At 35.4% G+C, this 14,470-nt stretch overlaps 2 protein-coding genes across 2 annotated transcripts; both read right to left on the reverse strand.

Annotated features, from left to right (window-relative positions):
- Positions 1-1,227: 1,227 nt before the first annotated feature.
- Positions 1,228-3,156, reverse strand: LOC106339806 (cysteine-rich repeat secretory protein 15). The gene is made up of 3 exons (XM_013778681.1): positions 2,354-3,156; positions 1,559-1,666; positions 1,228-1,439 (listed from the first exon to the last, which is right to left on the reverse strand). Exons 1-3 carry the CDS (start codon positions 3,087-3,089, stop codon positions 1,435-1,437), a joined length of 849 nt encoding a protein of 282 aa, XP_013634135.1. The 5' UTR covers positions 3,090-3,156; the 3' UTR covers positions 1,228-1,434.
- Positions 3,157-11,213: 8,057 nt separating this feature from the next.
- Positions 11,214-12,127, reverse strand: LOC106339864 (auxin-responsive protein SAUR36-like). The gene has a single exon (XM_013778729.1). It carries the CDS (start codon positions 11,922-11,924, stop codon positions 11,412-11,414), a length of 513 nt encoding a protein of 170 aa, XP_013634183.1. The 5' UTR covers positions 11,925-12,127; the 3' UTR covers positions 11,214-11,411.
- Between the last annotated feature and the right edge of the window lie 2,343 nt (positions 12,128-14,470).

Genomic DNA, 14,470 nt, shown 5'->3' on the forward strand with positions numbered 1-14,470 from the left:
GAGCTGGTTGATCATGAACACGAGCTGGCTGAGGACGTTAGGACATGAGCAGGGAACGCCAAGGAGTTGAGCTGATCGTCGAGGTCTGAGACGGACAGGAAACGCCTTAGGGTTTAGGGTGGTCGCCGGCTGAGTTAGGGACTTTAGGGTTTTAGGTTTTTAGCTTAGATTGCAGAGAACAATCATGCTGATAACGTGTTGAAAATAGAGGGTTTGAGAACTGAATGTTTCTGTTCTTATTATTAATGAATCATATGTTCATTTATATAAGGATTACAAGATGAAGATAAAAGGAAATAGTACAAATCCTAATCCAACATGATTTAGGATAATTACTAAATCATAAACCAACAAGGAATAGGAAAACTGGAATAATGGAAAGTCATGGCCGACTTTCTCTCTCTCTCCAGGTCGCGGCCGCCGTCTCTCTCTCTAGAGTTTGGGCCGTCTCTCTCTAGGGTTTGGCCGGTTTATGTACCGGGCTGGTTATGGACATTCATCACTTGATTTATAACAGATTGATTGTATGTTAAGATCCACCATGTAAAACATTTGGGCCGAAGTCCACATTAAAACTAGGCAGTGATAATTTAATTTCTATCAAGAATCGAATTCAAAACTTATGTAAATATACACTGAGTCCAAAAAATATCGTCAAACTACTACCATTTAGTTTTTTCTTACTTGTTGTGATATAAGGAATTTGTTCTTATAATGGTGTAAGACCATGATTAACCCGGATTCTTAGAGTGGAGTTCTTAGCGGAAGTTAAGAAACTGTGGAGTTCTTAGCGGAAGTTAACAGTTAGGAACTTCACTCTAAAAACTCCGGGTTAATCATGCTCTGAGTACAATAATGCTAGATTAGATAGCACAGATAACTTTTGAGTGTTCATACTAGATTCAAATCATTGTCTTTGTGGTCAAAACCTTCTGACTAAAGTTGATGTTGAGAAAAAAAAATCGTGTGGCCGTAAAAAAACGTTGTTAGACCCTAATCGTATTAACACGAACCACAGGTTGGATTAACCTTGTAGGTCTTTTTCCTCAGCAGAACCTATAAAGTCTAAAGATACTCTCAAGACGATCACATTAGTCCAAAGTACATAATATTTTATGGTCTAAGTATGATGAATATCGAATAATTGCGCCTGCTAAGGAAAGTGGGTATATAATGTAAGCTTATAACTATTTTATGGAATAAAGTTATCATCTTTCAAGACGGACATTGCGGGTCACTAATCAAATTATTAATTATACATCGAATATGTTGGCCACTTCGAGTTTTTTTCCTTCCTTTTGATCAACCAAAAAAATCGACAAGGTAACGGATATGTTACTACAAAATAAGAGAATACAAAAAAAAGATGTCCCTTTGACCAAAACAAAAGATGTCCCTACATAATCTTTTATCGCGAATCTTGTCTTCTTTGTATCAATCTGCAAATCAGCATCGTAAAACATAAGATTATGATAATTCTTAAACACTCAATTAAATTCGAATCTTAATAAAAATGGGTGATTTAAGTTTATCATGTGAGGAAGGCAAGTATACTTACGCATGTTGTTTCTGCAGAGGGAGAGGAGGATAACAAGAATTGCGAATCCAGCAATGACTCCTACGATGATCGCAATTGATTTACCCACGTTATCTCCGTTTGTTGGATCTTATATTACGAAAGTAGGATTAGTTTAGAAAGATCTTATAGTATGTGACAAAAGAACATAGGATAAGACCATAGTATCAAGCTAAGAATTAGAATATCTAAGATGTTATGACTTTTCTACTGTGTGATATCGATCAAGCTATAAAGAATATATACAATAAAGTTGGAATTGTGGACATGGGTGGCTATGCCTATAAAGAAAAGAATATTATATTAGTATAGTTATATAATATTTTGCAAACAACATTCTTTTCTGACCAATCATATTATAATCATGATGCTCGAATTTTCCAACGAATTATTCAAAAGATTAATGGTGTCTTTGCACAAAGAAAGATTAAAAAAAGTTATGATTTCTTCAGCTTTCTCGTGCAACGAAGCAACTAGACTCGTGATTTTGCGAGCGGCGTGTTTTCAAACTAGGTCATATTCTCACACATTTAAATTAAATTTATTACAAATTGTAATAATCATGGCACTAAAGTATAGTTCATGAAAAAATAACCAATGAACTCATTACGCAGTTAATACGTAAATACTATGTCATAATTCAAATTTAAATTAGTGTGCATGCATGTCTAAATTGTACAGAAGAAAAAAAGGTGTTAATTAGTGTTCATGCCTCTGTCATGTGTGGTAAACGATAAAATATGTTATGTAATGAAGAATTTGAATTCATGGACCGACCTGAAGAGAAGTCATAGTAACCAGAACCCCAGTAATGAGCATAGCACTGAGCTAAGTAAACCTCAGCTGCAACCGCAGAGCCACAAAGATTCTTTAACTTCCCAACAGATTCCGCAAGACAAGCCGTACAGTCACTAGGACTCAAGTCACCAACACACTGAGCATAACCTTCGACCAAACCAGACCGGCTCACTTTGTAACCTAGTTGAGTCGACTCAAGATCCGACAACACATCGTCTCTCCGTTTAAAAAAGTCATAGTCATTCTCAACGCTCTTGGTACTACACTTCTTGTACCTAAGACTCGTGTCTTGTCTCCCAAGAAAGTCGTTTGTCTCGTAGCGTAAGAAGCAGCCTTCGAGCTGGAGAGAAGCACCGTAAGAGTAAGGACATAGGAGAGTGATTTGGTCGACGGAGTTTTGGATACATTTTGAGCAGTCAGAGTGTCGGAGATCTTCGCGGCATTGATAAAGACCGAAGACAGCGGCCGAGGAGGAGGAGGAGGAGGAGGAAGAGTCGTTGCCGACGGCGAAGCTGTTGAAGGAGGCTTCGGAGGAGGAAGTAACGACGGAGGAGAGGAAAGTGTCGCGGTTTGATTCGAAAGGAGTGTTTGGTGTGTATTTTTCCGGTGAACATCCACCGTAGATGAAGATGTGAGATTCTGATGATGATCTTGAGGAGGAGGATGAGTGGAAGAAGAGGAAGAACAAGAGAGAGAAGAAAAAGAGCATTCTCATACTTTTATTCTTTTTGATGTTCTTTGTGATTGTTTTCAAATGGTTCTTGCTTTTCAAACTGGTATAGGCGACGTAGACGGTTAGACGTTAAATTGGTCATAAACAAAACATTTTTTCTATAACAATTTTTAGTAGGCCTGGGCATATTTCCCGGATCCGAAGATCCGAACCGGTATTTACCCGAAAAATCGGGATTCGGATCGGGTTCGGGTAGAGGAAAATACCCGATCGGATGAGGTTTTAAATTTGGTCGGGTACCGGGTCGGATACGGGTTATATCCGGGATCCATACGGGTATCCGACTAGACCCGAGTTAAAGCTTAGTTAAGTTACCCCTAGTAGACTAGCCCTAGTTAATGCAAACTAGCCAGTACCCACGCCTTATGCGATTTCGATTTCCACAACACAAGCTTTTCTTGATTCTTGTATCAGTCGTTTCTTTCTTCCCGACAGACCCGGCCTTTGCGATTTCAGATGCTCTTCATCTGCTTATTAAAAGAGAAGAGATGAATTTCGGAACCAAATCTCAAATTCATTCTCTTTCTTTTGCTTCTGAGTCATCGAGAAACATATCTCAAGTAAGGTCATTGATTGTGTTTCCGTTAATTGATTTAGGCTAGTTAATTGATTTGCATGCCCAGGTCTAGTCGATGTTCTGAGTTGTGATTGAAATTGTTTTGTCGATTTGTTGTGATTGAAATTGATTTTTTTTTCTAAAATTGGCATTGAAATCGATTTGTTATATAGAGTTGAGATTGAAATCAATATTGTTATCAGTATGTAACATACTGTATGTTCTTACTGATACGTTATTGTCATTGGTCTTCTCTTATTGATGTTCTTTACTCTTTTTATTTGTAGATGGATTCTTTACCATTGCCGGCAAACATTGATTCTGAGACAAAGAATGGAGTTTAGGAAACCCAAGAAGAGATAGCACGCCGTGATAGGAATGGGAAAAGGAAGGTTTGTTCAAGAGGTAGCTCTCGGCCAGCAGCAAAAAAGCAGTCAGGCACAAGATCAGACGTCTGGAAACACTACACAAGAACAGAGGACGACCGTGACAAGTGCAGATGCAACCATTGTCAGCGTGTCTTCGGCTGTGCGTCTTCACAAGGAACTTCCAACCTTAGGAAGCATCTACTCTCCTGTAAGTCTCACTTGGCGTGGAAACAGAGCCAAGCTCCTGGTTCAACTGTGATTACGAATGATGGAGGTCTGACGAATGCAAAAGTTTCTGAAGCTGTGTTTAGAGAGGCGACTAATGAGCTGCTAGTGTTGGGTGAATTGCCACTTTCTTTCACTGAAAGTGTTGCTTGGAGACACTTCTGCGATCGGGCTGGTCTCTACAAACCTCATTCAAGAAGGACTGCAACCAGGGACATTGTCCAAATGTATGTGAGAAAGAAGGAGGCTCTGAAGAATTGGTTTAAAGTCAGTAAGCAGAGGGTTTCACTTACCACAGACATTTGGACAGCAAATCCTACTGGAGCGAGCTACATGGTGGTGACGGCTCATTTTGTAGATGATAGTTGGCAGCTAAGGAAGCTTATCATCGGGTTTAAGCATGTATGTGATCACAGAGGCCAGACGATTGCTGCTGTTCTTCTGGAGTGTTTGGCTGAGTGGGCTATAGAGAAGGTGTTCACCATCACGGTTGACAATGCAACAGCTAACACATCTGCCCTTCAAAAGTTTCAAAGGGAGTTCATCTTGCTTAGCGATGAAGCATTGGTGTTGGATGGCAGCTTCATACATATGCGGTGTGCAACTCACATTATCAACTTGGTTGTGAGAGATGGTCTATAGGATATTGATGGGAACGTGGGCGAAACGTGGCTAACATATCTGCCCTTCAAAAGTTTCAAAGGGAGTTCATCTTGCTTGGCGATGAAGCATTGGTGTTGGATGGCAGCTTCATGCATATGCGGTGTGCAGCTCACATTATCAACTTGGTTGTGAGAGATAGTCTGCAGGATATTGATGGGAAAGTGGAAGCGATACGTAATGCGGTGCAGTATGTGAGGTCTTCTACTCAGAGACAGAAGTCATTTCAGCTGAGAGTTGAGTCGGGAAAGATGACTCGAGGCAGTTTACCTTTGGACATCAAACCGAGGTGGAATTCTACTTATCTCATGATTCAGAGAGCTATCAAGTACAAGGTTGCTTTTGATAAAATGGAACAAGAAGACCGGCTCCACAATGACTTCTTTAACGAAGTTTAGAATGGGAACAAAAGGATTGGACCTTCTGTTACTGTTGATTGGAATGCAGTGGAGAGGTTAGTGAAGTTTCTTATCATCTTTTACAACTCTACATTAGTTGTCTCCGCTTCCACATCAGTCTGTTCTCACAAGTGTTATGGTGAGATAGTCACTATAGATTGGAATCTGATACGGTTGAGTCAAAGTTTATATAAGGAGTTGAGAAGCAAGGCTGATGGCATGAAGACAAAGTTTGATAAGTATTGGGGTGGCATGAAGAATGTCAACAAGATGGTTATTATTGCTTCTGTGTTTGATCCTACCAAGAAAATGCAGTTTGCGAAGCTATGTTTTGAGAAGCTCTACGGCAAAGAAACACCTGCGGCTAATGAGATGTATCAGTCGGTTTACAGTGTCTTGACTGATATGTTCAAAGAGTACAGTCTTCGCTTGAGGAGAGAGTCAACTGCTGGACCATCATCACAGTCTACTCAAACATCGTCATCAACTGGAGAAGATCAAAAACAGGAGCAAGTGTTAGGTGAAGACATTGAAGAAGCAATGGATTTGGTTGATGATCTCGGTTATGAAAGGATGGACTTTGCTTATACTGCAATGGTTGCTGAAACAGGAGTTGAAGAAGCAAGGGATGAGCTAGAGCTGTATTTGAAAGAGAAGGTAGAGAATCCCAAAAACTTTCTTGGAACATAGTATGATGTGTTGTCTTGGTGGAGGCTTAACTATCAGAAGTATCCGGTCTTAGCAGAGATGGCCAGAGATGTATTTGCAATGCAAGTCTCCTCTGTTGCATCGGAGAGTACTTTCAGCACCAGTGGTCGACTGATTGATCCGTTTAGGAGTTGCTTGACACACTACATGATTGAAGTCTTGATGTGCACAGAGCAATGGATGAAGGCTGATATCAATATGTGTGAGAGACGTGTTACCAATGCTCAAATGCTAGCTGAGGTTGAGGTACATGACAAGCTAGAGAAAGGTACATTTTCTTCTTTCTTTTTAAATATTGCTTCATATTTACGTGTCTTAAGATAAGTAGTAACATATTCTTGTGATATTTGTAGAGTTTGATACTCTCAACCTAGTCTAGAAGAATGTATGCAAGTCGGGGAAGATGGAGACGAAGGGGAAGAAGAAGGTGGTCCGAAGACTGAAGTTATGTTGTTGCTTGCTTTGTTGTTGGACGGTTTCTATGGTTTTTTTTCATTGTCGGATGCTATGTTTTTTTTTCATTGTCGGATGCTATGTTTGTTTCATTGTCTCATGCTATGTTTGCTTCAAATCTGATGGATGCTTTGTTTTTTTCATTTTGGAGTTGAAACTTTGGCTTATGTTATATGGTTTACGGTTCTATCGGATATTTCGGTTCTTTAAGATGATTTTTTGGTTCTATCGGATTAAATGGGTTGCTAACACACTAGAACTGAACCGAAGCTGTTAATTGTTTGGTTACTTCGGATGTAACAGGATCCGAACCGGAAGCGACAAGTACCGAACCGTATCCGAACCAAAATTTTAAATTATCTGAACAGTACCATTTTCTCTAGTTCCGAAATATCCGAAATCCGAAAAACCCGACCCGGATCCGAACCGGTTATCCGAATGCCCATGCCTAATTTTTAGGAATTTCGGTCTAGGCAGTGTTTAACCGGCGCCGCCTAATCACTAATCTCATATAAAACTCTAGTTAATTACTGTATATATAGCGATTTTTTAGCATTATTTTTATTTAATGACTTGAGTCTCCAAGAGATATGGATATGTCTAGAACGAATAATGCAAACCAAGATAAGCTTCGAACTTGATCATCTTAATTATGACATGTCAATTAGCATATAATCATTCGTTTGTAAGTTGTAACGAATCAATACCAAAAACTCGACAAATTGAATGAAAGAATTGGTTTATTATTTGAATAAACAATAGAGTATTGCGTGAAATGATTTAGACATGATTAAAGAAGGTTTGTATTTTTGGGTGCCATTTTCTTGAGAATTCTTTTGTGCAAAGAGGGTCCCATTTTAATCATGTCCTTTTGATTTGTAGTTCGCAAGATCGATTCCATCATACACATATATTCTCATCATGTTATAGTGGAGAATTTTTAACCTTTTAAGTAGAATAGAACCAACTTTATTTTAAATCTTGACCACGACCAAATGAATTTCTCAATCAAATAGTTACTTCATGTAAAGCTTTTTTTAAGTTGGCACTTGACCCATCTTCACATCAACAAAAGAGCGATTTGTTATCCGTCTAACCGTAGAGTGAGCTTCTTGAGAACAGTTGCATTCTTTTAGATGTATATTGCAAGCTCGGTTTAAGCTTTCTTGCTTCTCTCTCGGCGAGTCCGCTGGCGTCATTTTTGTCTCCACATAATCTATAAATGTTTTAGAACACTGTGGTACATGTGAGCTTGTGATTTTCGCCATATTTGGATAACCATGAAGCATCTACAAAGCAAGCAACATGATAGTCACTACATTCATCAAGAAACTAACTAGAAACTTGCAAAACAAGGAAAGCAAAGAGAAAGAGTCATACCAAGTGAAGAAGATATTTTAGGTTGAGACAACTGGAGAGATATATAGGTAAGGTATATGGCAAGCGTTCAGATGGGTCAAGTTCTTGAATTCAAGCAGTTATTGAAGTTTGGAATGAGGATGGATTCCTTGGAACTCAAGAACCAAACCCTTTATAATCAAGTAAGAAGGATATATGAAGATATTGCGTTAAAATACATACATGCATACCGCTAGAGTATTGCCATACATGTTACAATATATGGCCCCATAGAGCCCTACAAATAAATTACGAAACACTTACATATTTGAGGAGTCATCGATACACATCTTGATGGAAGTAAATATGGTGTTCATCAAAGTACTACTCTTAATATCATCTTTTTTGCATACTCTGTTTTGTTAAACTGGTAAGAGCATCTCTAAAAAAAAAAATTATATTTTAAAGTTTCTAGAACTCTATATTTAAAGTTTAAAAGGTGTTCTTCTCCAAAAGTAAAACTTCAAACTGAACATTTAAATTATTTATATTTTATAATATGGTCCTTATATTTGTCATAACTAATTTGAATTCATAAAAAAATTATAAATAACTAGGATATATATAAAAATATACAACAATATTAATTAAATAAAATATTACAACAATATTGATTAATAAAATATTATATTAAATTTTAAATTTTAAAATAAAAATAACATAATTAAAATTAAACTTCAAGCAAAATACAATATTATTCAATAAAATGATTTTTGTAATGCATATGTGCTCAACTAATTCATTTCGAAGTTAAAAAATGACTCTTCATTTCTAATTTATAGATTACGAGCTAAAAATTATTGAAATCGGATGATATTAATACTTGTAGATACATTAGATCTGAACAAGAAGAAATCGGATGATATTAATACTTGTAGATACATTATATCTGAACAAAAAAGTAAAAGAGAAAAATAATATATTACTAAAAGACTTATTTTTATCGATGATATTAATATTCGTGAATACATTCAATCATTACAAAAGAAAATCATACAAAAAAGACATCAAAAACAACAACAGCCATATTTAATTACACAAAAATATTTTAGAAATTTTGGAGGTTCTGGATCAAATTTACCTAACTACTAGGGTTGTTGTAATATTTAAATTTGTGTAATAGTTATGTCTTCATGTAATTTTTAAAAAGTTTTTTTGTTAAGTTTTTTTTTGTATATTGCTCTGATTAAATATAGTTTTAAAATATTTTAGAGCTTATTTAAAAGTTAATTTTATGTGTAAAACTTAAATTTATAAACAAAATTTGAAATATTTCTGAAATATAATTTTTTTTAAGGATTAAAATGACAAACGAAAAAATATTTAAGAATCACAAATGTGATGTGTAATTGTAGAGACCAAAATGCAAACAAAAATATGAAACTTCAAATTTGAAGTTTTGAATAGTGAAACTTCAAATATAGAGTTTCACTTCTCAAAACTTCAAATTTGAAGTTTTGAAGTTTTTTTTTGGAGAACAAAAAACTTCATATTTGAAGTTATAGAGTGTTTTTTTGAGATGCTCTAAATACAATTGGTTGATCAAATAAATCTGTTAAATATAGTCTACCATCTCCCCATTACAAATTAATAACTGGTAATTACTACAATCCAATCATAAACATAATTGAGATAGAACTTAAAGGATACTCAAGGGAGATATGCCTATTGGGCCGTTAAGCTGTGAATGAGTCGAAGCCCATGTTTCAAAGGTTTGTTCATCATTTTTTGACAAGCTTTGTCCATTATTCTACATTTTGTTATTATTCTCCTGCTCGTTCGTGATTGAACCATTTTGTATACGCTATTGAATGCCATGTTTAGCAAATATTCAATCAAATCTGATTTTATATGATCAAAACTAACCAAAATCATGTTTTAACTTTAACCAAAACAAAAAGTTATATAAATGCAAGTTACCTTGTCTAATTGTTAGATGACAGAAATACATTTTTTTCGGTTTAGTTTGGTTTGGTTATAAGTAAAAAAAGGAATAGGTTAACAGGTCGTACATCTAACCTGGTATAATGTATATATGCCTTTGGAGAAGAAAAATTCATTGATTGTTACAGCCACTACTTATCCACATTACTTTCAGCCCGATAGAATTTGGACCGATCTATAAATCATCAACTTGGCACTTCGACTACCAATCTAACCCCGAAGAAAATATGAAATGTCTCCCACGAATTTGAATACTAATTGCTTTTTTGTAGATTGTTGTTTGCTTTTATATTAAAAACACACATAACTGAATAAATATATTTAATTCTGTTAAATATTTGGTATAAAGGTCCAAAAGTTGATTTGTTTAAAATCAAATAAAAATATACAAACGAATATTGTTTGTTTAATAAGCATACTTATTTGGTTCTTTTGTTGATCCAATCTATAGACTGGAGAAGTGCGAGCTTCCATACAAATAACACGTGAAAAATCCTCGTTTTTATCCATGCTGAATAGTAAAACACTAAACCAAGTGTTATTATTGCTTTAGATAAACTGGACTAAAATATAATCAAATCGTACAGGAAACCAAGCATGACTATTCTGCTTTGAGCCAACGACGTAACTAGTTTATTGTTCGCTAAATAAATATAACATGTGAATATCTTTTTTCTTCAGTATTTTTCTATAAACTCTCCTTGATTCTTGGTGAATTCTCTCCACTATAAAATGGTCGCTACGTATATCGAAAGGGACTCTAATGGCGACGATCACTTCAATACCAAAATGTCATTTTAGTAGCAGTTTCCCCATAACTTTTCCCAGCCTATATTCACCACAATTCAACAAGAGCACGAAAGTATCATTGAATAACAATGATAAAGCCCCATTTAATAGATTGGAGAAATTAGATAATATACAACCAAAATTTCTCATTATAGTGGTTCCGTAGGTAAATCAAATCTAGAAGTCAATAATATCATCTTTGCATGTCGACTTATTAGTAGTCTATGCACATTTTATGTTGGATAACTTATGATCTTCAAGAAAAAAATACGTGAAAGATATTTTGTGTGTTGTTTCCCTTGTTTTTTTTGAAAATTACAAACCAAATGAATTTTTTACGTGTGTTCAACTACGTGTATATAGAATTAGTGGGTTTAACAATGATAAATTATTGCGAATGATCGCAAAATCTTGTGTAGGTCCAAAAGATTAATCAATAGAAATCGTGTTGAACTTTTTCTTTGGTTTTATCGTTTTCATAATTCACTTTTATAATTTTACTATCTTAATCATAAATTCATAATCACATAGTCCTACCAGAAGCACTCATGCAATTAGTTTACAAAAAAAAAAAAAAAAAAAAAAAACACTCATGCAATTACGGAAATGGAGAAATCTCTCAATTATTTACAGTTTAATACTAAAAATGTCACTTTCACATTATCACATATGCATTACATTTACATATCTAACAAAAGGGTAAAAAAAAGCTAAAAAGCAGTGAAAAAGTAATAAAAAGAAAATAGTAAAAAGAGCTCAAACTTTTTTCGTCATTATCATCGTCTACCGCCTTTTTCCGCCGTCGTTATTGCCGGCGCCGGCTCCATGGAAATTTGCAGAACCCAGACCCGGATTCTATTCGGGTCTGTACCCGTTTGAAATCGGAATAAGGACAAGGGATAGTGATCCCACCTTCTTGACAAAACCCAAACTCTTCCTCTGCTTCTCTCAGAAGCTCACCAAACAGAGGATGGTTAAAGTAAACGATAGGCACCAAAACTCTGTGAAAGTCGCCGTCTTTTTTGCCGACGTAAACCGCCGAGTGACCTTTCGGAACCGGGTCGGGTTTGGTTTGAACCGGTTCCTCCCCAATTGGTATGTATCCGGAGTTTGATCGCTTACACCCGAGGAACCTGGCGCTGTGTGATGTGAGACTACGACCCCAGCTTATGAGCTTTGCGATGGCTTTTGGTTTGCAAACCGGCCGGTTCGGGCTTAACCGGATGTATCTCGAACGGCGGAGTCGGGTTTTCCGGAGAATCCATCTTGTGATTCGTTGAAACGGTCTTCTGATTTTGATCCCTCTTAACCTCCTCATCGATGAAAAAACAGAGTAAGGAACAGAGGATACTCTGTTTCAGAGGAAATGATCAAACTTGTGGAGTTTCTAAGCTCTGTTTTCTTATCGTTAGATTGATCGGTTTAGATAATCAACGGTGGAGATGTGAGAACGAAAAGAGAAGATTTGGTTTTGTGGATTCTGTGGTTGTCTAAACGCTAAAGGGGGAGAGCAGAGTGAGAGGCAGAGAAGTTTAAATAGACAAGGAGCCAAGAGAGATGATGATGAGAGTAGAAGAGAAGACTTGGTCAAGCTATGGACGGTTGGATGATGAGAATGAATCTCAGCCGTTAGATTAGATTTCAGGAATAACGTCACGTTTTAGCTTTTCATACCTAAAAATTTCTCCATTAGCTCCATAGCTTTAATTAAACGGCTCTAACCAAAGCATTAGACACCATTTCTTAAGCATTTTCAACTTTAATTCAATTCCTAACTTGCGAATTTTACAACTAATTTTTGTCTAAATGCAGTGAAGAGGATGAGTCATGATGGGAGATTCAACGGATGGAACATATGTTGTTTGATGACAATTATGATGCCAACACACGTGTGATATCCACTTGGCAAACATCTTTTGTATCGATTAGGTAATAACACTCCCACAAGAGATGAAAACGCATCTTCTGCATAATTTTGTTTTCTTATATATTTTTTATTTTGTTTTTTTTTGTCATAGATCGATTTAGCTGCAACCTGCACGTTATGTTGGCAACAAGGTTTATTATAAAGGTTCTGTACGCCTGTACGGGTGTGTCCTTATTACAGATTCATTCATATGCAGACAAGAGACGCACAAACTAAAATAAAAACTGAAGACGGATCCCAGTTACAAACGTTTATTAAAACCAATTTGTGCTAACCTAATCAGAAGTTTTGGGAGTATTCCTTTATATATTTTTAGTGCCCCCAGACTAAAAGATGATCACCGCCTGTATAAATAATTAAGTGCTTGATCAATTATAGATTAAACGGGGATTAAACCGGCCCAACTAGAACTTGATACTATACATACTTATATCTATTACATATGCGTGTGGTTTATGTTCTTGAACTAGATTCCTTTTCCGCGTTACGCGGATAGTATCTTATAAATTTTAAATTTAATTTTTTTAAAAATATTTAAAGTTAATTTACATTATTTTATACCAAAAATCACAAATATGGCTAAGAATTGGTTGATTTTATTTGTGATTTTTTGACAATATTAATTTGATTGATTTATTGTTCATAGTTAACAGATTTGTTTGATTGGTTTTTAGTTCATAGTAATGTATTGTACTATATTTGGTGAGTGTATATATGTTGTGTTGTTCCAATATTTGAGTTTTCATGTTAAAACAATACTATTCAAATTCATGACTTTTAACGATTAAATGTATGTTTTGTTGTTTTTTCTTGTATACGTACAAATTTTATTATTTTTTTATTGAAAGTTTTGTTTATTGATCATAGGCATATTAATATAAATTTTTTTATCTTGGAATTTTACAGCATTTGTTTTTGTATGCTGACATTTTTTTTCATATTTTCAGTACCTAGTTATACAAATAATAAGTACGTGTGTTTTTTAGAAGAAGTTTTGATCCCGCAAACTTGAGCAAAACTCTTCATCATGTCAGCTCATCCATGTTTTCCTATAACCTTAGATTCATTAGATGCCTCGTTAGAACCCTTTACATATCCACAGATGGTTTTGCCTATTAATTATATAAAAGAGATTACATTGGACTGAAAATGGTGACAGGTAATAAACCAGCTAACAGATATGTGTTTTTGTGTACATGCAAATCTTACCTAAAAAGTAAGGTGCAATTTTATTGATTGTATACAAAATATGTCTTGAAATCATAACAGTATCTTATCTATTAAAATCAAAACAAAAAAGTAAAGTTTCAATTCTTCAATACACACAACCTAATTACATATCTGATTGATGCCTTGTGCTAGACTCATACGAAGAAACACCATGTCATAAATCTGCGTAGAAGCTTGATTTGCTTTGGCAGGGATTTGTCAGTGAACATAAGTCCAAGTGTAATTACTTGCTTAATTTTCCCCAACGTTTTCTCTTCAATCTTCATATTCTCATCAACCACTCTCTCTCTAAGTTATCCGACCATAAACTCTTATTTACTCAACATACCTCCTTTCTGGATCTTCTTGTTCCTCACCCGGTTTTAGATTTGTAATCCTTTCCAAGATAAACAATCCAAAGTTAAATATATATGTAGATGATAACACAAACAAAAACACATGTAACTTGAATTTTTTGTATTTTATATTTTCGAAGAAGAGCCATTACTTGATGAGTAGGTTTCATCTCCAATCTTGAATTGAGAAATCAATGGTTCTTGATCATCATCGATAACAAAACACTACTTGCATTCAGATCAAATATAATCTCAGACCATTGTTCGAATAGATAAAACATACCTTCTACAACTCCTATAACCACTCCTAATCTTCTTCTCCATGACGAAGCCAATGAAGAATTGAGCGTAAGTCTCTAATATTTTCTCCAC

Source organism: Brassica oleracea, chromosome C4 (genome assembly GCF_000695525.1).
Source record: "Brassica oleracea var. oleracea cultivar TO1000 chromosome C4, BOL, whole genome shotgun sequence".
NCBI classification, from domain to species: Eukaryota; Viridiplantae; Streptophyta; class Magnoliopsida; order Brassicales; family Brassicaceae; genus Brassica; species Brassica oleracea.